This window comes from Mus caroli, chromosome 7, assembly GCF_900094665.2.
Source record: "Mus caroli chromosome 7, CAROLI_EIJ_v1.1, whole genome shotgun sequence".
NCBI lineage: Eukaryota > Metazoa > Chordata > Mammalia > Rodentia > Muridae > Mus > Mus caroli.
Window position 1 is genome coordinate 68,383,828 of NC_034576.1, and position 22,771 is coordinate 68,406,598.

General features: G+C 45.0%; 1 protein-coding gene across 1 annotated transcript in view; it reads left to right on the forward strand.

The window, feature by feature from the left end:
* Positions 1-8,092: 8,092 nt before the first annotated feature.
* Positions 8,093-22,771, forward strand: part of Tarsl2 (threonyl-tRNA synthetase like 2) — a 48,470-nt gene continuing 33,791 nt past the window's right edge. Inside the window, exons 1-6 of the mRNA XM_021166443.2 lie at positions 8,093-8,413; positions 9,444-9,512; positions 10,608-10,798; positions 15,584-15,707; positions 18,990-19,111; positions 22,156-22,273. Of these exons, the coding sequence (XP_021022102.1) occupies positions 8,144-8,413; positions 9,444-9,512; positions 10,608-10,798; positions 15,584-15,707; positions 18,990-19,111; positions 22,156-22,273 (894 nt within the window). The 5' untranslated portion in view covers positions 8,093-8,143. The remainder of the gene's footprint in view (positions 8,414-9,443; positions 9,513-10,607; positions 10,799-15,583; positions 15,708-18,989; positions 19,112-22,155; positions 22,274-22,771) is intronic.

The following is a 22,771-nucleotide window of genomic DNA, read 5'->3' on the forward strand; positions in this document are numbered from 1 at the left end:
TCTCTGCAGGCGTGTAGACAAGGGAGTCACAGCAGCAGGGTTCTTCTTCCTTCCTCGGCCCCCGGGTGACCATGAACCTGTCATGACGAGTGATCTGAAGCTTTGGTGTTGTAGGCTTTTTCTGAGTCAGGGAATTGGGGGACAAAGTCTACTGCCAGCATAATATTTTTACTGGTTTGGGTCCTAGAAGGAATGAGATCTTCTGTAGCATGCATGTGGAAGATCTGAACTCACTTAAGTGATCTGAAGGTTCACAGGAAAAGACTTTGCTTGGCGAGGCTTCAACCTCACGGGTGACCATGGATTCTCATGCTAAGGTATTTTCGCCATGCTGACCCTGGAGAGACTTGACCCTTCTAGATTAGTCAACCCCTGGAGAGAGCAAAAGGACTTTCAAGAGAGTTTGCTTTTTTATGAGCAAATCCAGCAACCCAGAGCCCACCCCCAGTCACCTCTTTACCAGGCTCTTAGACTTGGGGGGCAGGGGTTGTCATTGTTCACCTGCCCTTATCACCTTAGATCAGGTACCAGACATGAGGAACAGGCCCTACACTTATCCCAGAAACCCTAAAATTATTCAGATCTGTCAATCCTAAATGGGATACCTTGTCTCCAATGTTGCCATAGAAACCACAATAAAGGTTCTGGCTGTATCTTCATCCTCTTGCCCCTTGCCTCCTTCCCTTCCCTCCAGCTGGGATGTACTTTCTCTGGAGGGCTTCCCAGTACTGTTGTCTGCCAATCTGTTGGCTTTACCTTATCTGAGTAATAATGAAAACTACACTTAATAAATACATATTGAAAATATAAAGAGGGGCTGGGCTGGGATGATATGGTAAAGGCCTGTGCGCTTCAGAGCCAAGGCGAGGAAGCCAGAATCCCAGTTGTGTTCTTAGCACCAGCCATTTCTTTAACTGGACTCCTCGTTAAAACTTCTGGGAGAAATGTCGCCACCTTGTGGTACTTTGTGGCCACTGCTCTCCCAGGTTTGCTGTTAGTTATACTTATTGATTTTTGGAAACGATTTGTAGCTCTCTTGTATTCCCAGCAAAGTAAAGCAAAAAAGGTACAGACTCTCCACATCCCGCTCTGCATGTGGCCTCACTCAGTGTCCACGCCCCTGCCCATAGGCGGCTCACGTGTTGGCAGCATCTCCCAGTAGAGTGTGCATTGTTTCAGTGAGATCACCCTCCAGGGCCCTGGCACAGTCTGCTTCACCCTGTATTGTGCCATCTGTGTGTTTGAAAGAATGGGCAAGAACAACTGTCCACCATTGTACCGTCATAAAGAACTGCTTCACTGTCCCGGACACCTCTGCTCTCCGTTCACACCCCACCCCCAGACCCTGGCACACATCTTTTGTTGCAGGCCAATTTTTACTCAAAGGCTTTGCTCAGTGACCCACTTTATTTGTGTTAGGTACATAATAGAGAACAGTGATGAATAAGACAGTCACCCTCCCAACTGCAAGGAGGAGGCGAAGGTAGGGTCAGGTAAAAAAAAAAAATCAAGAATGCAAATGCAAGGAATCGTGATGTCTCATAGCTGGAAAGATACTGGTAAAGACTGGGCAGGGCTACCTCAAAGAGAGTGGGAAGAGGCACATCTAAGCCAAAGCCTCTGGGATGACAATAAGTTAGATACTGGGCTGGAGAGATGGCTCAGTGGGTAAGGGCATTAGCTACCAACCCTGAAGATCTGAGTTTAATATGGGACATAGAAGGTAGAAGGAGGGAACTGTTTCCTGATGGCCTCTGATTTCCATATGCAATGCACACATAAATAAAACACACACACACAATTTTAATGAAGTTGAAAAGAAGTCAGATAATATTCATGAGCTACTGGGAAGACTAGCGTGTAAGGATCTGAGAGCTTGATGAATTAGCACACAGGCTTTAGGGTGCAGGCCATAGGGCAATGTTAAGAGAGCATTGGGCACTTGGTCTTGCTGGCATGCCTACGGGATATGATTTTGATTAGGTTCATCGATGTTGGAAAAAACCTGTCCCCTGTGGGTGGCATCATTTTCTGTCCTGAGACCCTAGACTGTATAAAAACCGAGACAGTGAGCTGAGCACAGACATCCCCCACGCTCTGACCAGCTGCCTTCAGATCCAGCTACCGCAACATCTCCACCACGATGGGCCGTACCTTTGAACTGTGAGCCAAAATGAGCCCTTCTGCCTTAAGGTGCTCTCTGCAGCCTATTAATTTAATCACACCACCACCAAAGGAATTACAGAGCTTCATTTGCTAAGGGAAACTCCTGAATCCTTTATCCGCTGGAGTGATAAGGTAAGATAGACGGTTTAAGAAGTGTCCTGGATAGTTTTACGTCAACTCGATGAAAACTAAAGTTATTTGAGAGGAGGAGTCTCAACTGAGAAGATGCCTCCATGAGACAAGGCTGCAGGCAGGCCTGTAGGGCATTTTCATAATTAGTGATTGATGTGGGCAGGTCCATCCCATTGTGGGTGGTGCCAACCCTGGGTTTGTAGTCCTGGGTTCTATAAGGAAGCAGGCTGAGCAAGCCTTCCAAGGCCTCTGCATCAGCTCCTGCCTCCAGGTTTTTGGCCCTGTTTGAGCTCCTTTCATGCCTTTCTTCAGTGATGAACAGAGACACATGGCAGTATAATCCAAACAAACCCTCTCCTCACCAACTTGCTTTTGATCATGGTGTTTCACCACAGACGTAGTTACCCTAACTACGAGACGCCTTCATTTGCTGCTACCATAGGTTTATCTTCCCTGTACCATCTGTTCACTCTCCTTAAAACTCTCTTTCCTGAAGCATTTGGACATGTTACATAATGACGAGATAAACTCCCCAGCCTGTTTTTACAAGGACTACAGACAGTGTCTTATCTAGCTGTCTTCCTTTGCTTCCTGTTACTGTGATACAATGTTCTGACCAAAAGCAACTTAGGAGGAAAGAGTTTTAGCTCTGAAGTCAGGGCTGGAACTCAAGCCGGGAACCTGGCAGCAGAGACTGACGCAGAAGCCATTGCTCATTGGCTTGCTTCTCCTGGCATGCTCAACTTACTTTTTTTTATATACTTCTGTCTTAGTTAGGGTTTTACTTCTGTGAACAGACACTATGACCAAGGCAAGTCTTATAAAAAAACAACATTTAATTGGGGCTGGCTTACAGGTTCAGAGGTTCAGTCCATTATCTTCAAGGTGGAAGAATGGCAGTATCCAGGCAGAGCTGAGAGTTCTACGTCTTCATTCAAAGGCTGCTAGTGGAAGACTGACTTCCAGGCAACTAGGGTAGGGTCTTATACCCACACCCATAGTGACACACCTATTCCAACCAGGCCACACCTATTCCAACAAGGCCACACCTTCAGATGGTGCCATTCCCTGGTCCAAGGATATACAAACCATCACAACAGCTAAGGACCACCTGGCAAGGGATGGCACCATGCACATTTTTTACCCCATCCAGGACTCAGTTTGGTTATCATGGCAACAGTTCTCTTTAGTTTGGAACACTTCTATGGGCTTAGTCTTTTATGATATTAATATTTTTAATTACAAATGCTTGTTTGTCTTTTTATTATATGAGGTTAAGTGTTCCGCTTGCTGATTCCCCATTTAGCCCTTGACATTGGTTTGTGAGCTAAGCTCTGCTTCTTTTTCAGTTTCAAAGAATTATTTGTATGAATGTGTGAATAATTATATTTTCAGTGGCTTATAATTCATTATGGTACTTAATTACTTTTACTTACAAATGGCCCCAGCTTAGTTAGTCAAAGTCCTTTGAGCTGGTTCTTGCCTCCCCATGACATATCTTTGTCATGTTAATGAGGAGCCCTACCCTGGTCTCCACAGGAAGACAGGCTCCTCCTGTCTTATCTTGGGCCCACATGCCCGGACCTTGACATAGTTCTTCCTCCTAGAAGCTACCCCTCCTCTTCTGTGGAGAGATGGGAGGGGCAAGTCCTCCCTGTCAGAAGTCCTAACTGCCACTTTGTATCCACTTCTTCACTGGTCTCCCTCCATATCTCTCTTCTACAGCGAGAATGCAGGATCCTGAGTCAGTAGACCCAGTCTCTTTCCATTTGAGTTCCTGAAATGACATCAGTATTTCTTCATAGTTTTTCTACTTTCCCTCGGCCAAGACTGTGTGAAGTCACTCGTCCTTTCTCCCTCTCTACTGTCTTCTGTTTGGATGATCATTGGAATTTATGTTTGCTTAAATTTTCTCTCAAATGTGCCTAGTGCTTTATCAGTTGTAAATACATAAATTATTTATTTATAAGCCTTCAAAAGTCAATGCAGCAAAAGGATGTAGCCAGAGCAGGGTGATTCTCTGGGTGTCTTCCACTGGTTTCTTTTTTCCTGGTCCTTTGTAGATAGTTCATTTCATTGTTTACTGGTCTATGCCTCAGTTCCTCTCTGGGCTGATAAGTAGATGTAGACAGGTTTTATTTTCTCTTCTTTCTTGCACAACATGTAACATGTCACTTATGCTCCTTTGAACTTAGCTCTTTTTCACATTAACAGTACCTCCAGGAAATGCCTCCATATACATTTTTTTTGTTTTGTTTTTGTTTTTTCGAGACAGGGTTTCTCTGTGTAGCCCTGGGTGTCCTAGAACTCACTTTGTAGACCAGGCTGGCCTCGAACTCAGAAATCCGCCTGCCTCTGCCCCCTGAGTGCTGGGATTAAAGGCATGCGCCACCACCGCCTGGTTGCCTCCATATAAATTTACAAAGTTCTCCCTGATGGCCTTTAAACTGCTACATGATATTCCATTGGGTCAGTGTTTTAAATTGATGAAACCAGTATCTATGTAATTTTACAACCACACACACACACACACACACACACATCATTGAGTTAAATTTTTGTACAAATGCAGTTTAGTGTTCTTAGAAATATATCTACAGCTCTTAAGCTCTTTCCTCTCATTCTCATCTCTAGCTCTCCTCTTCCTCCCTTTCCTCTCTCTGCACGTGGCCATGGCCAGCCTCTCTCCTTCTACCTTCTCTCTTTCTCTCTGCCTTTCTACAGCAAAGCTCTAAAACCAAAAAAAAAAAAAAAAGAAAAAAGAAATAAAGAAATGTATCTACAGAATAAATTCCCAGCAAGAGCCATGTATACAATAGACCTTCCATTTCTATTCATTCTGTTTCTGTAGGTTCAATGGACCACAGACTGAAAGTATTTAGGAAGAATCACAGCTATACAGCATGTAGTCTTCTCTTCCCACTCCTTCCTACCCATCATTACAGTGGACACAGCATCTACACTGTATTGGGTGCTATACATCATTAGAGATGATGTAAGGAAGACAGGATGGTGCAGCCAAGTTAAATGCAAGAATTTGGACATGTTATGTAAAAGACTGAAGCATTTATGGGATATCTTTGGGGAAGAACTCTTTCCCATTAACCAATTATCCATGGATATTGGGGGAAAATTACATGCAGTTTTCTTTGATATTGTCATTGGTTTATCTTGCCGGCCCTTTTCTAGAGTTTTTAATTAATAGCTTTCATTCTTTTGTTTTTATCAATGTGAATGTTAGTTATTATATGTTCTCAGATTCATGCGCTCCTAACATTTGTAGTATTTTATTCTTCTCATTTAAAATTCTGTACCTCTGCTCCCTCTTGTGGCACTATGGTGTGTGTGCATGTGTGCAGATGTGTGTTGTATGTGCATGTGTATGTGCATGTGTGTGTTCATGTACATATGTGTATGTGTGTGTGCATGTGTGCAGATATGTGTTGTGTGTGCATGTGTATGTGCATGTGTGTGTTCATGTACATATGTGTATGTTGTATGCATGTGTGTATGTGTGTGTGCATGTGTGCAGATATGTGTTGTGTGTGCATGTGTATGTGCATGTGTGTGTTCATGTACATATGTGTATGTGTGTGTGCATGTGTGTATGTGTGTGTGCATGTGTGCAGATATGTGTTGTGTGTGCATGTGTGTGTGCATGTGTGTGTTCATGTATATATGTGTATGTGTGTGCATGTGTGTATGTATGTGTGCAAGTGTGTGTATGTGTGTGTGCATGTGTGCAGATGTGTGTTGTGCCTGCCTGTGAGTGTGCAGATGCATCTGCCTATGTGTGCATTTGCATGGGGAGGTCAAAGGACAGCCTGGAGTATTATTCCCCAGGAACCCACTACCTTGTAATAAAACCTTTCACTAAAACCTGGACTCTTCATTTAGGATAAGCTGGCTGGCCAGCAAGCCCCAGGAGTACACCTGTGTCTATCCACCAGTGTAATGTTAGAATTACAGGCACACAGCACCACAGGGTGCTGGACATCACTTTCTGGTCCTCATGCTTGTAAGGTAAGCACTTCACCAACAGAGCTATCCTAGTGTCTCTGTTTCTCCCTTCCCCTTTCTTCTTCCCTTCTGCTTTCTTTCTAGTTTTTTTTTATGTTGATGGGATCTTGCTATGTAGCCCAGACTAGCTTTAGGCTGATGGCTACCACTGCTTCCACCTCCAGGAGTGCTGTACGGATGTGCATGACCGCACCCAGCTGTGCCTCTTCTTCCCACAGAAAGGGTCTTCGATTTCCACATGGAAGACAATGGCATCTCTTGCTGGAAGTGATCTGTGATTCTGATTAACTGCTCAGCTCCTTCCACCCAATTCCCCAGAGTTACATCTATCCACCTGTCTGTCCACCTTGCTCATATTACCCAGACTCCATTTCTCAGAGTAATTTCTCACCCTCGAACTACCCCACCCCAAGATAAACCCTATTTTGGAACTCTTATAGCCTCCATTACCTAGATTACATCATGAGACATGTTTGACTAAATGCTACCCTCTGTGCCTTAATTTCTGCATTATTCATGGGTATAATGGTATCATCTCTTTTAATGAAGATTTAAGAAGTGACTATTTCCAAATCACTTCGCTCATGTCTTTGCACATTCTAGGAACTTAAGAACAGTAAAAGCCAACTTTTGTTCTTGCCACAGGAAGCTTCTTGCTCATGGTTATAAGAGAAACAAAGTCATATGTGAACTTATTACTGGAGTCTTTAGAATCAAAGCCTGGCTTCTGGAAGTTTCAACGACATAGGCTCAGCTAACCCTCTGCAACATGCCAATTAAAATGGCAAGATGGTCTGGTGAGTCCTGACTCTCGCCCTAGGGCAATTCCTCCCCCAGGGGGCAGCAGGGCTTTAGCCTTTTCCTGCTCCAGGATGAGAGCTTAATTCTTTGCGGACCACTGTTTCCAAAGTCAGATAGCACAAATGTTTCTACTTAAAATAATCTTCTTTCCTGTCAGGACAGTTATAAACAGCATTTGCTCTAGACCCAAATAGTGAACAATGTTGTGCTGGCCAGGCTGAAGTTTTTGTAGTGCTCTTCTGTGTGTCCTTGCCAAGTGCCACTGTATTTGCACAGCCTTGGCATGAAGGTCTATTTTCAATGGCCGCTTTTCAGAACCTGTTTGCACAGTGTGGTGACTGCAAGAATTCAAGAGGGGAATGAAAGAAATTCAGCAGGCTCTGCTAACGGTTTGGATAATCTGGTCAAGAGACGCACCTCCTCTGGGCTTCAATATCTCAAACTCCAGTTTCATTAGACTGAGCACACTTGCAGTAGCACCTGGACATGCCTCCAAACGCTAAAGATGCCCATCTGGTGGTCCCACTCCTGCTGCCTAGGTCCAGAGCGTAGTTCTCAATCCTGCAGTGCACCCAACATTGGCCGTGTTCCTGCCCGTGCTCCCCCTGCCCATTTTCCTTGTTTTATGAAGCATTGCTCAGCCGTCCCATCTTCCCCAGTGATGATGCCGCGCTACAGCCCTGTCTCATCGCTTATCCTCTGAAATGTTGCCTACCCTTGCCCCCCCACCCCCCCATCGCTCCTGCCCCGCCCTTCATTATCCTATAGCCCGCCCCTCTTCTTTGCCCATCGCCTGGCCCCTGCACAGTTGCCCCGATATGGCCCCGCCTCTTGCCCGTGCATCGCTCCGCCCCATGCAGGGATACCCAGCTCCAGCCCCGCCCCTCTTCCTCCATCGCCCCGCCCCATATAGTGATGCACCCCCCACTTCACCCCGCCTCCCGAAGCCCTTCAGCTCCGCCCCGCCCCGTCTCCTTGTCACTCTGGCTGGGCCGGCGGGCTCAGGTGGCACAGGGAAGCTACCATGGCGGCCCAGGCCCTGGCGGCTCAGGCGGTGGCCTCGCGCCTGCAGCGGCAGGAGGAGGACATCCGCTGGCTGTGCGCGGAGGTGCAGCGCCTGAGGGACGAGCAGCTGCGCGGGCCCGAGCGGGGCCAAGCCGAGGGCCCGCGCCTGACACGCGAGGTGGCACAGCTCCAGGCGGAGAACCGCGACCTGCACCAGCGCCTGTGTGGCCTGCGGCTGCGCCTGGCGGAGCAGCGCAGCACCGGGGCCGGGCGAACGGCGGCGCACGAGGTAACCGGCGGCCCAGGCGCACGCACTCAGCGGGTTCCAATTCTGCACCCGGGTGCGGGCAGGGCTGCAGGGTGTGTCCCCGCCCGCGCCCTGCCCACTGCCCACGGCCTGGGGAACCGCTAGGTTTCCACCAACCTCCTAATGACCAGCTGGTATAATTTCTCAGCTCTTCATTGGACAGACTGCAAGCAACACTTTTCCCTCCAGTAGCAGATAAAACTGAGGTGCATGCCTCTAATCCAGAACTCTGGAGGCTGAGGCAGGAGGATGGCTGAGAATTTAAGGCCCGCCTGGAGTAAATATTGAGAATCAGGTCGGCCAGGGCAATATGAGAAGACGCTGTCTTAAATAAAAACTTTTTAAAAGGCCGCTTCAGTGTTTAAGAGTCACAGTATCCTTGGAGAAGAGGACCTAACAGTTTCTATTCTCTCCGCTGGCTGGTTCTGTGCTATCTGAAGACGGGTTATTTTTACTGTCTTATTTTGGTGGTTTGCTTTGAGGCCTATATGTGATCTGTATATTTAACAGAAGTATTTGATTACAGTATTTTCATGTTTTAGAAGATCATTAAGTAACAAATTAGAAGATAATTTTTCTAAGTTCTGAAGGCTTTCTAAAATTAAGGGTTTTTTGTTTTTGGTTTTGTTTGTTTTGTTTTTGCTGTGGCAACATCTAATGAAATAGTGCAATGAATAAGAGTTTGGTGGCAACCACAATTTCCAGTGACATTATTTGTTTAAAGTTTAGGGAAGAGTGACAGAGAGACACAGAGACTGTGTGTGTTGCAGGCTATGGGACCCATGGCCTTGTGAATACTGGGCAAGGCTCTATTACTGAGCTACACCCCAGTTTTAATGTGCTTGGACAGATAGGGCTGAACTCTGAAACCAGATCCCTGGGGGTTATAAGTAGATCCTGGTTCCCACAGCCCAGCCGGGACTCTCCAACCATGGGCCCTGCCGCGAGCTCTCTGGGTTTCCTCCTTCCCCAGGTTTCTCATGTACTGCTCTTGCCTCCCGTTATCTTTCAGCCTCCTACCCAAAACCAAGAGAAAGACACAAAGAAGAAGAGGCTGAAGCAGAGCGAGCCCGGCCGGGAGGTAAGTCGCTGCTGTAGAAATGGAATGTTCACTAGTGATCCTGGGCCCGAGGGACTTAGGATAAGGACATAGTTACTGGTGAAATTGTCTGGACCACACCAGTAACCTCTTAGAGTCAAGTTAGCCACTGGCTCAAGGGCTCTCTACTCTTTTCCTTTTTCCTTCTTTCTTTTCTCTTTCTTTTGCTTTAGTTTTGTTTTGTTTTGTTTCTTGAAACAGGCCTTCTCTGTCCCTTTTACCTAAGGTCTTTGAATACTATACCCATGGACATTTCTCTCTCCCACTATTTACAGTGTATCTATGCAATGTTACATGGTCTAGCAAGGCTTTGGCTGTCCTGACACTCTCTCTGTCAACCAGGCTGGCCTCAGAGTCACAGAGATCTACCTGCCTTTGCCTCCCAAGGGCTGGGATTAAAGGGTGGGCCACCACCACCCACTTTCTTCACGTTTTTTAAAGGTGAAATAATAGAGTTCTGACTTCATATTTCCTGCTTCTACCAGCAAGGGTTTATAGAGACTCAGCACTTGTTAGGTCCAAAGGAGGAGTACCTAGCCTCAAAGGTACTAAGTCTGGCTATGGAGGTCAGACAGACTTAGGACAAACAAGTAGAGGTAGACTGAGATATGGCACAGGCAGCCTCCGATGTGCACATACATGTTCTTCATTTGTGGATTTTAAAATCTGAAAACACTTAGGGAAAAATGCCCTGTACTGACTGACTTTTTTGATCATCATTCCCCCCAAACAGTACAGTATGACAGCTATTTTCTGAGCATTGCATTTTGCTTTTTATTAATCTAGAGATGACTTAAAGCATATGGGAGGATGTGAGAAGATGTGCTAAAACTGTGTAACTTTATTAAGGACCTGAGCATCCATGGGGCTCTAGGAATCCAGTTCTCGGGATACCAAGGGTTGTCTATTAAGAAGTGCTACACTGTATAATATTGCATAAATATACAGTCAGTGGTGGGAGAGGGATACGTCCATGAGTGTAGTATTCAGAGACATTAGGTAAGAGGGGAAGGTCTGCTGGAGCTGGAAGCTCCGTGGGCTGAATCCTTAACCTTACGGTACGCTAATGACTTTCAGGTGAAGCAACCGAATTTTATAAAAGAGAGATTGCAGCTTTTTGAAACATTGAAGACAGATCATCAGCTGTTACCTGCTACTCAGGAAAAGAAGAACACAGACAGCGTGATTTCAGTGAGGGTGGCTGGAGGGAAGACAGTGCAAGGAGAAAGGTGGAAAACAACACCTTATCAAGTGGCCGCTGGAATTAGGTAAGGCCCGCCCCCTCGCCGACGCCCTGCCCCCGCCAGACGCATGCGCACAAGCATACGTACCTGCCCACAGACTCCTTGTTTATCTATTTTCCTCCCTACCTGTTTGAAGCACATATACTCCAGTATTAAGTAACTGTGCCAGAGCCCGTTGAAAGGTTTTATTGACACTAAAATACTTTTCCCTTATTCAGCTGAGTTAAATATAATGACTGTTTTCCCCTGACTCCTAAGAAGACAACATTAATTGTATACGGGATCATGATCTCTTCCTAGTTAAAAAGTCCGAATTTTAAAGTTCTAATAAAAATACGTACTAGAGAAAAGAAATCTGTACCCTTTACAGTACTTTATTCATACACTAAGTAATTTCCATGCATTTTTATAGTTTTTCAAATTGAAAATGTGAGATGACACTGTTATCTGTCATGGTACTTGTCTTTCCTAGGAAATAGAGGCGTTAATGAAGTCTTGCTTAGAGGCAATTTCTTCTTGTCTTATATGCTTTCTGTTGCTGTAATAAGCATGATTATCAAAAGCAACCTGGGGAGGGAAGGGTTTATTTGGCTTACAGGTTAGGGTCCATTGTGAAGGGAAGCCAAGGCAGGAACTCAAGGCATGAAACTGGAGACAGAAAGGAAGCCAAAGATTGACTGGAAGCCCTGCATCACAAGCCCAGTCTGGAACCCAGAAGACTCACATTTCACAAGAGGGCTACAAACACTGGTCCAAACAAGAATAGCATGATTATGCCAGCCAGTGTTCCCCAAAGGGCAAGAATCAGGAAAGCCATGGTTACAATTGGCCCCAGAGAGCAATCTTTCTATAGTTTTTTCCCAGGGGTGAGATCCCTTGGCTACATAACAACAATGTGGTGAAGCACAAAAGAACAATTTTAGGAAGGAATCCAGTGGTAGAATAGAGAAAAAGGAAAAAGGTGTGAGGTTCTAAGCATTGAGTATATATTATACTAAACAGTGCCAAAAGAAAAAGGATGAAAACCCACACATAAACTCAGGTTACAGCTACTGATAAGCCAAGGACTAGCCTTGACTTGAGAGGGGTTCTAAGAGATAGGGTATCTGGGAACAGCAAAACAAACAACTCAAAATCAAATCGTGGATCCAAGCTGACGGCCTATGTTCTGCTCGAGACAACTTTATGGATTGGTGTGTCTCTGCGCTCTGCTAGAGACAGCTTTTCAGGCTGACCTCTGTGTTCTGCTATCTCTGGGGATCTCTAGACAGCTCTCTGTGTTCTGCTATCTCTGGGGATCTCTAGACAGCTCTCTGTGTTTTGCTCTGCTTGAGACTGCTTTCTCTTGCTATTCTAAAAATTCTCTGGATCGCTCATCTCTTGCAGATCAAAAGCCCAGGTTTTATTTAAATATAAATTCTGTCTTTACCCCAGGTTCCTTTTCGATTATCCCATGAATCAGCATCCCATGACCCCAGCCCACTGATTCTTTCTCTTTTTCTTTCTTTCTTTCTTTCTTTCTTTCTTTCTTTCTTTCTTTCTTTCTTTCTTTCTTTCTGATTTATTTATTATATGTAAGTACACTGTAGCTGTCTTCAGATACCCCAGAAGAGGGTAACAGAGCTTATTACATATGGTTGTGAGCCACCATGTGGATGCTGGGATTTCAACTCAGGACCTTTAGAAGAGCACTCAGTGCTCTTAACCACTGAGCCATCTTAGAAAGAGACTGCAAGTGCAAACACAGACAATAGGATAGCTGGGTGGAACCCCGCCCTGAAATGACCATTCCTACCATTCCTGGGCCTGGATCTAAACTCCCTCTGTCCCAGGCTGACCTCGAACTAAGGAATCTGCCGACCTTTGTATCTGCCTGTCTTTGTATTTTTCTGACAAGCTGGCTCATAGTGCACCTGCCTCTGTTCCTTTAGATCTGAGAAGCCCCTCATACAATTCATATTGCATCCTTATGTTTTGCGTAGTTGACGAATTATATATTGGTGCGCTCATATTTTCAGCGTTCTTTCCCACAGCCTTAAGGGCTGTCCTGAAGGTCACAGCCTTCTACCATTTTGCTGAGACATAGACATACCCTAGCCTTCTGGATGTGTGCTTTCTCTGATTAACATGGAATTATTAACCTTGGCAGAAAAAATATTCCTCGAAGGAGGAATGTGAAAATATGTACACTATTATACAAAGAAGTTTTATACCCACAACAACACTCCCAGAGGCCCACGCTCTGCTGACTCTGTTCCAGAGGCATGAAATCCTGTCATACTGTTCCTTACATGGATTTGGCACTGATAGACTTGTAAATGGGACTTATCTTTGCATTTAAGAAGTTAAGATACGCTGGGGAGTGGTGGCTCACACCTTAATCCCAGCCCTTGGGAGAAAGAGGCAGGTGACTCTCTGAGTCTGAGGCAAGCCTGGCTGCACAGAGAAACCATGTCTTGAAAAACCAAAAAACCAAACTAACAATCAGAAAAGGAGTCTTGTATTCTTGAGGTTGTGGAAACTCAGAAGTTTTATTCTAGGCAATTATTATTATTATTATTATTATTCATTTGATTTTCAAGACAGGATATCTCTGTGTATCCTGGATGTCCTGGAACTCAGGGTTTAGATAAGGCTGTTCTACCCAAGAGATCTGCCTGCCTCTGCCTCTGCCTCCCAAATCCTGAGATCAAAAGTATGCACTACCCCACCCAGCTTAGAGAATAAGTTTGCTTTGTCTGCATGGGGTAGGCTTTTGTTCACTCAAAGAAGATGCCAACACATGTCAAATATTTAAATCTTCAAGAAGGCTCATCTACCTTTATGGCTTTGGGTTTGATAGGCTGTAAGCATTCTAGATGACCGTATGTTACAGAGTAGCTGGAGAGGTTAGCCATGGCTTCAGGAGTATCCCCTGACTTTTAGTGAAGATTGCCCATGTTCCTTCCATGCTGTGTTATCAGGTCACATATAGACTGATTCCCAAGACCCCAGTGACAGAAAAAAGTCCTTTGCCTTTTGGACATTGACATCTACAACTGCACACTGGGCAAGTTCACTCAGTAAGGTGTCACAATGGTTGTCTGCAGTTGTTTGGGGGCTGTTTACCAGGGAACCTTAGAAAAATATCAGTCTTCCAGGACCACCCTCACTGGAGCTGAAGGCCCATCCTCCCTTTAGACCAGTGGTTCTCAACCTTCCTAATGCTGCAACCCTCTAATACAGCTCCTCATGTTGTGGTGACCCCCAGCCGTAAAGTTATTTTCATTGTTACTTCATAACTGTAATTTTGCTACTGTTATGAATCATAATATAAATATCTGTGTTTTCTAATGACCTTGGGCTACCCCTATGTGTCATTTGACCCCTCAAGGGGTTGAGACCCACAAGTTGAGAACCACTGCTTTAGAGGCTGTAACACAATCTTCCCCTAATATGACCTTCCTCTTTTTAGAGGGGTATTGCCCCCTTTCTTATAACGCTGTTGAGAGCCAATGCAATTCCTAGCACCTAGCTTGAGAGCCGTGGGAAGGGACTCTGGTGTGTCTGCTGTTAAGAAAGCTTGGCATTGGATTCCAACATAAACCATGAACAACGCATTGTCTATGACATCATGATTTCACTTTCATTTTTTTTTCCATAGGAAAGAATTGGCTATGAAAGTATGTGTTTAGGAATGTTTGTTATAACAACAACAAACCAAACCCCACAAAAGTATAACCAGAATGCCTAGCATTTGGCTCTCGCGTAATGATTAAATAATATATGTTGGAAGTCTGTCTGCAGATAGACACGGTGCTATCATTTATTTTTAGCTTTAAGAAGTGGGTTACAAAGTAAGATATACAGAAGGACAGTCTTAATTTTTTTATATTGGTGTATATATAAAAGATTTGGAGAATATATAATGTTAACAGTCATTTTTGAAAGCTCCATGTGTACCCACCCCATCCCATGCTTTCCTAGGTTTCTTCTTACAACTTCATTTCTCAATAGTTCTCAAACCATAAATGTCATTTTTGGAATATGGAGAAAGGAGCAAAGGGAGGGAGGGAGGGAAGTCTCTATGAATAATAGGTAAAGGAAGCAGATAAGGCATTAAAGGTAAAATTAATCATCAACAAAATCAAAGTACCAGTGTTCGAGATCACACTGGCAAAGATTTGAAACGTCATTTAGGGTGAGTGTAAGTGTCTGAGACTATATCAGAATCTTGTGAAGGCACCTGGCCTCATCCTGTGGACTTTTATTTATTTGACTTTATTTTTATTTCTGTGGGCTTACAGGGGCACAAGGAAGAACAGGTTTTCATGGCCACATATATCATGTGAGAGAGCAAAACCGAAGGAGACCCAAGTGTGCAAAAGCCAGGGCTCCCTCAGTAAACAGAACCCTTCCAGCCTGCCTGGGGGCTCTGGCTGATAACATAGCAATAAAAAGTAGGCTATGAAATTATGCTCATAACTAGATGTTTTTATAACATGGGTATGATGCCAGTGTAGGAAACAACCAGAGAGTGATGTGCCAAAATGTTATAAACAATTACTTCTAGAATGAAGGGGTAAGATTTATATGAGATTTTAATTTTATTTTTTGTGCTTTATTTTTTAAGTTTTAAAAAAATGGCAAGTGTATATGACTTTTATTCATAAAATAATTGTTACATAGTAAAATATCTTTATCCTATTAGTTTACATCTGTACTTTCTATCTAACTTCTTTTAAATCCTGAAATTATTTTAAGATTTTCTTACAGTGAAGTATAATATTATAAATGTTAACCTCAAGTGTTTTTTTTTCCTCCTACTAGTAAAGAACTGGCTGAACATACAGTGATTGCCAAAGTGAACGGTGTATTGTGGGACCTGGACCGCCCGTTGGAAGGGGACTCCACTGTGGAGCTGCTGATGTTTGACAACGAGGAAGCCCAGGCTGTAAGTATTTAAAAACCAACCAGCCAGAGTTGGGTCTTAATAATACGAGAATTATGGGAAGTTCCATGCATTGGAATCAAGGGTGATGAAACTCTTGGCCTTTCAGCATTTAAAATTCCAACATGGCATTTAATGATAACTAACAGGCATTTGTAAAATATGTGCTCAAATAAATAGACCATGCTTATTACTTCTTAAGCTAAAATTATTCCCTTAAGTTAAATGTTTTAGCTATTAAATTAGTGTCTATTCAAGAATCAGTTCCTACTCACCTCCTGTCTTTTAATATCTGTAGGAGAATTTGGAAAAACCCTTTAGGTACTGGTAATGCAGTGTTTTTAGACGTGCCACACTTTTGTGTATGTCTTCTATACGCTCATCAGCGTAGCTTGGAGCTCCCTTTCAACTGGCTTTAGTGCCTCTAAAACCGAGCCATGGTCAGCAGAGGCTACACTGTTACATTTCCTGGATGCTAAGAACTGTATAATTCCCGATTCAAGGATGCCAAGGCTGTTAGCTATTTTTTGTTACTCAGTTAAAATACCATGACCAAAAGCAGTTTATGGAAGAAAGAGTTTATTTTGGTTTAGGGTCCAGAGGGGCAGTCCATTACGACCGGGAGGCCTGGCAGCAGGTGGCTGGATGGAGAAGCTGGCTGGTCCTGTTTCCACTCACATGCAGGAAGCAGAGTGAGCAAACTAGAAATTGGGAGAGGCTATAGACTCTCAAAGCCTGCCTCGGTGATATATATACTCCTTCCAGCAAGGCTGCATCTCCTAAAGGCTCCAACCCCCTCAAACAGCACTATCAGCTGGGGACCCAGTGTCAAATACTTGACCGCAGGAGGGACAGTTGTCATTCAAACCACTACACCAAGTATAACCATCAGATTGTTAAGCAATTCGGTAGTAATAAAACCATGTTCAAACACAATTCTGAAAATGCAAGTCTGTGACCTGTCCACTCCCTGCCATCTCCAGGCAGACACACATCAGTGCCATGTGTGTTACACCCCAGCACCATCTCCCCTTAGGGGTTATGCTAGAAATTCTTGACTCTAACCACCAAGCTTGCTCCTTTGCTGTTTGCCCATCTCTGAGTACCTCATCATATACCCAGCTCTAGCTCCAGACCTGGGCAGGCATGCATGCTTAGTTCCCCACATGGAGCCTCATCTCAATGCTATAGGCAGGCCCAGTGGTCTGTACAACTTGCACATTTCTCTCCATCTCTGTGATCACTGGCTATGAATCTACACTTGGCCTATTACACCATCACCACCAAAACTGGCTACGTAATGTTTTTCTCTGAAATCCATCCTTGCCCAGCTGTTTTACCATGACTTGACTGATGTCTGCTTTAAACTCATAAAACTCAAGCTCTTGCTGTGGTCTGCCTGATGCTGGTTCTTTCCTACCCCTCAGACCTTGGTAAGTTCCTCTCTTTCCACGTAGTCACGCAGACCTTCCTCCACTTGGCTATTCATTACTGAGCCATGTCCACCTCATGGCTGCCATGCACAGGTGTAACACACCAAGAACAGAGGTACATCTAGGTAGACATACGATTGTGTGTCACTCCCTTCAGTAGGCACAGCTGCCACAAGGACATAGTCTCTGTTTCTCTTACTATTTATTCTATCCCTGTATCTAACACATTGCTTGGTTTGTCAATATTTAGTGGATAAGGACAATGCCCCAAAGAAGATGCAGGCAGTGAGCCAGCTGTTTCAGCAGCACGCTGAGTTCAGGTGATGGGGAAGATGGCCTGAGTGGCCTGTTTCCTGAGCATATCCAGCCTGCTGCAGTAGACCAGGGTTATACATGGCCTCTCTACATCTACATCTACCTCTTTCTGCTCTGATTTATCAAATGTTACTGTTACTTGTACCATCTCCTCTTTGTTTAAACAAAGAGAAGAACATTTTGACCTAGGACTCAATTATCATTCACTTTTGGCATCTCTATTTTGGTGACTTGGTTAATCTTAACTCATAGGTAAACTAAAATTAATTCCTTATAAACTAAGCTGATTTTGTTTGTTTTCATTGCCCCTGAAATTATACTGACTCCTTGGGTTTCTGAGTCTGTGGGACTGATAACCTGCCCTTGGAGTATGGAAATAAGCCCATACACATACTTCAGGGGTCTCCAGCCGCCAGCAGCACTCCCTGGCGTCACCTTTCCCTCCTGAGCCTTCTTACAAACTTTTTCAAACTTCCACAGCCATATGCTAGTCAGCATATGGAGACTTGTCTTACTTAGGGTTACTCTTGCTGTCATGAAACACCATGGCCAAAAAGCAAGAGGGGAGGAAAGGGTTTACATGCCTTATTCTTCTATAATACTGTTCATCATCAGGACAAGAACACAAGCTGGGCAGGAACCTGGAGGCAGGAGCTGATGCAGAGGCCATGAAGGGGTGCTGCTTGCGGGCTTGTTCCTCATGGCTTGCTCAACCTGCTTAGCTTCTTCTTTTTTTTTTTTTTCTTTCTTTCCTTTTTTAAATGTATGTGAGTACACTGTTGCTGTCTTCAGACACACCAGAAGAGGGCATCAGATCCCATTACAGATGATTGTGAGCCACCACGTGGTTGCTGGGAATTGAACTAAGGACCTCCTGAAGAACAGCCAGTGCTCTTAACCACTGAGCCCTGAGCCGTCTCTCCAGCCCCTTGGCCTGCTTTCTTATAGAACCCAGGACCATCAGCCCAGGAATTGCACCACCCACAATAGGCTGGGCCTCCCCCCATCAATCACTAAGTAAGAAAGTGCATTACAGTTGGATCTAGGTTTTCTCCCTCTAGATAATTCTAGTCTTGTGTGTCAAATTGACATAAGACCAGCCAGCACAAGTCAGCTATACAGATGTGAAGTCCCATTGACTTTGTTAATATCCCCCAAGTAGTCACTTCCCTGTCTGTATTGAGTCCAGAGGCTTGGTTAACTGGTACTCCCCCATCCCTGTTTCCATGTGGCCACTCAGCTCAGTGTTCTGAGCAGATGGGCTGGTTCTGTACAGTCAATGGCATAGAAGGAAAGTTAGGAAGCAGCTACACTGTAGCTGCAGTGGCTGGCAGAGCTACTCTGAGCTAGACCTAAGTTTGCAGGGAGTGCAGGGGAGGATGCAGGCAGGGACACTCCCTTCCACATAGGCGTTGGGGACTCTCTACTTTTGGTGTTTATCCCCCCCATGTCCATTCACTTGATTACCTGTGCTATTTTACTGCTGATGGCCTGTGATGGTTTGGTAGCTAACAGCTTTCCTGTCCACATCTTGCAGGTGTACTGGCATTCCAGCGCTCACATCCTGGGGGAGGCCATGGAACTTTACTATGGAGGCCACCTGTGTTATGGCCCACCCATTGAAAATGGATTTTATTATGATATGTTCATTGAAGACAGGTAAGGCTGCCGAATGATTGCTTGTGTGTATGCCATTGTTTTATAATGGTTACATGTTAGCTCAGTCACTGTGTATTGTGTGATTGTCAAGTGGTTAGCCATTTGTGAAAACTGGTTTTCAAATGAGCTTAGCTTAGAGAGTAACTTTCGACCTGGTCTTTCTTCTGCCTGGGAGGATATTGTGTGCTGTTTATTTTTTGCTTGTTTGTTTGTTTTTGAGACAAGGTCTCACCATGTACCTCTGCCTGGCCTGGAATTCACTATGTAGCTCAGACTGTTCTTGAACTCACCAGAGAGTCTCCTACCTCTGTCTTTCACATGCTGGAAATTAAAAACATGTGCCAACACATCTGTCGTATGTTGATATTTTTTACAGACTTGCCCAGTTTGAACTGTTTTTACTTATAAGTTTAGAGTATATTTATTTATAATACCAATGACTATAAGTGTGTGGGTATTTTGTTTGTCTTTTTTTTTCCCCAAGCCTCAACGGAGTCTCCAGCCTTCTAGATACCAACTAAGCATTAACCCAGACCTATAGTTCAAGTCTCAGCCCTATAAGGCTGCCAGCTTGCAGATGCCAGTCACAGTTGAAGCTTTCCACATCTGAACCACAACCCACACTCTGGGTTCAGTGGTTGGTACGGGCTCATAGCGGACTATTTATTATTATTATTATTATTATTATTATTATTATTATTATGGTGATGATGATGATGATGAAAGCTGTTACAAAGGGTACAGATGCGCAGCCAGGAGGGCTATGGTGCTTTCCATGCCCCCTGGGCTGTCCCACTTGCTTAGTAGCTTTTGGAGCCTTGTTCAGTGGTTTTCAATAGATAAACCATCTATTTGGTTTTTTTATACTTTATTTTTATTTTATGTATATGGGTGTTCTGCCTGCATGCTGTCTCCATGAGGGCATCAGATGCCCTGGAACTGGAATTACAGACAGATGTGAACTGCCATGTGGTGCTGGGAATTGAACCTGGATCCTTTGGAAGAACAACCAGTGCTCTTAACCACTGAGCCATCTCTCCAGTCCTCAGTGGGTGTTTTGTAACACGCACATGTTTGGTGAAATCATTGACCATTGGGTGAATATAGGACATTTTAGCCCTTGCCCATCACCCCATACTGTAATAACCTCCCTAACAGGGTATCTGGCATTATGGAGCTGGGGGTTTTGTTTGTTTTTATTTTTATTCACCCACACAAGAGACTCTGTGAGTCTGAGTTAAGCCACAGGGAAAGGAGACAGGAATGTTTAGGAGACAAAACTGGGAAACTAGGCAGGGCTGCTACTGGGGTGGTGAGGAGTATAGAAGAGTTAGAAGGACACAACGTTTCAGTTTGGTCACTGGCAGTGTCCCTAGGAGCTGTGAGGGACACAGAGTTGGGGTGGGTGAGGCAGGATGAGAGAGAGAGCCATGTCTCCAAGCACAGACCTACTGAGTGTGACACCGCCGTGAACCACCACCTGGCACTCAGTATGTGAGGCATTCAGTGGAGTTGGCAGTGGCTTGATCATCGTGAGCAGAAGCAGACAACTGCTCTCCAGGATGGAGCACGTAATTCTGGTTCAAACTAGTGCCATTGACAATGGACTCACTCTCTGTCTCCTCTCCCTTTCTGGAGTGGGGTTTGGGGCTACAGTTCCAGGCTTCTAGTAATGCCTTAGTCTCTGGAGGGCCCCTTCATGTGAGCACTGCAGGGAAGGCCCAGACTCTCTCCCATCACAGTGTGTATCCAGTGGCCTCTCTGGTTACCAGCCTCCCAGCTTCATGCAGGCAACAGGAGCTTTTTGATTGTTTGTTTGCCTTATGTGTTTCCCTTATGTGTGGGGCTGGCTCGGCTGGGCTGTGAATAGCCAGTCTGTCCTCCTGGAGCTGATCGTTAGCTGGGGTAAGACAGACCACACACAGATAGCCAGCTGCCATCACATGGTGATTAGTGGATGGAGGAAAAGAATCCAGGAGTGTGGTGGGCAGAAGGTTCTTGTGCCTACAGATCATCAGGGAAACCAGAAATGTTAGCATGCAGAATTGGCCTCTCAAAGGAAAGGATATATAACCTGTATTTTCATCCAGAAGGCTAAGAATTGGAAGTGATTAACAGCCTAGTGGTCTACATTATCCGTAGGGCCAGGCTCTATCAAGCACCCACAACCAAGACCAGAGATGGCTAATAGTCCAAATGACTTCTATGCTATCTGTATAACCGGGACCACACCAGAGCCTTCCCTAGGCCCCCTAAGCTAATACAGGTAGCCTATCTCTAAACCCATCTTCTTGGAAGAAATGGCATGTACTTTGAGTTGAGTTTCAATGTAATTATGCCTCTCTGTGCACTGGGGATTGTATTACACCAGGAAACTTGACCCCAAATTGAACTGTGTTTAAATATGCTGGTCAATTAACTGCCTGGGATCAGACTAGCAAAGTCAGATCCAGTCCAAGTTGGGATGAACCAAGTTTTCATTCTCACTTCTTCAAGGATCATTGTGCTTCTGGCTGTGCTATCTGTAGGGACCTACACACACACACACACACACACACACACACATACACACACACACACGGGGACACAGGTGCTGCAAGAGGCAGGTGGCTGAAAAAGTGGAGTATCTTTAAAGGAGAGGCCAGAATGGAGGGGTGAGTAAGGAGAGAAAATTCCAGTTCTTTCCAGAATTGTGTGTGGCTATTTCAGGCATAGCAAAGAAACCAATGTGTTAGGAAGGGAGAGAGCTCCAACCAGGAGCAAATGAAAGTTCAGCCTTTGTGCAGAGCGAGTGTGTGTGTGTGTGTGTGTGTGACTGCAGTGTGCACAAACCTTCCCACGAGGCTAGCTTCTACAAGCCACTGAGGGCAGGGGTATAGCGAATCCATCATATACCTCTCTGAACAACAGCACATATGTGCCTGAAGCACCGGCTCAGTCTAGAAAGCGTGTCAGCTAGTGATGAAGGCCACAGGGCCAAGGAAGAAGGGCTGGGTGGCATCTGGAAGAGTGTCCTGGGGCTCAGAGTCTCTTTGTTTCTTTAGAGTGGTGTCCAGCACTGAGTTGTCTGCCCTGGAGAACATATGTAAAACTATCATGAAAGAAAAGCAACCGTTTGAAAGACTGGAAGTCAGCAAGGACACTCTGCTGGAAATGTTTAAGGTAACTGGGAAAATGTAGCATAAGATCCTTTCACTAGGAATGTGAAAGTTACTAACATAGACGAGTTTTCTTCCGTCCCTGAAAGTTACTGACTATTGCTCTGCAGCCAGTTGCACAGTTTGGATTGTTGTTGTGAAGGTGTCAGGGGTCACAAGCACAGTCTGGAGAGCTGTTGTGAGGGTGTCAGGGAGTAACATGCACAGTCTGGAGAGCTGTTGTGAGGGTGTCAGGGGGTCACAAGCACAGTCTGGAGAGCTATTGCAAGGGTGTCAAGGTCACATGCACAGTCTGGAGAGCTGTTGCAAGGGTGTCAAGGTAACATGCACAGTCTGGAGAGCTGCTGTGAGGGTGTCAGGGTCACATGCACAGTCTGGACAGCTGCTGTGAGGGTGTCAGGGTCACGAGCACAGTCTGGAGAGCTGCTGTGAGGGTGTCAGGGTCACATGCACAGTCTGGAGAGCTGCTGTGAGGGTGTCAGGGTCACATGCACAGTCTGGA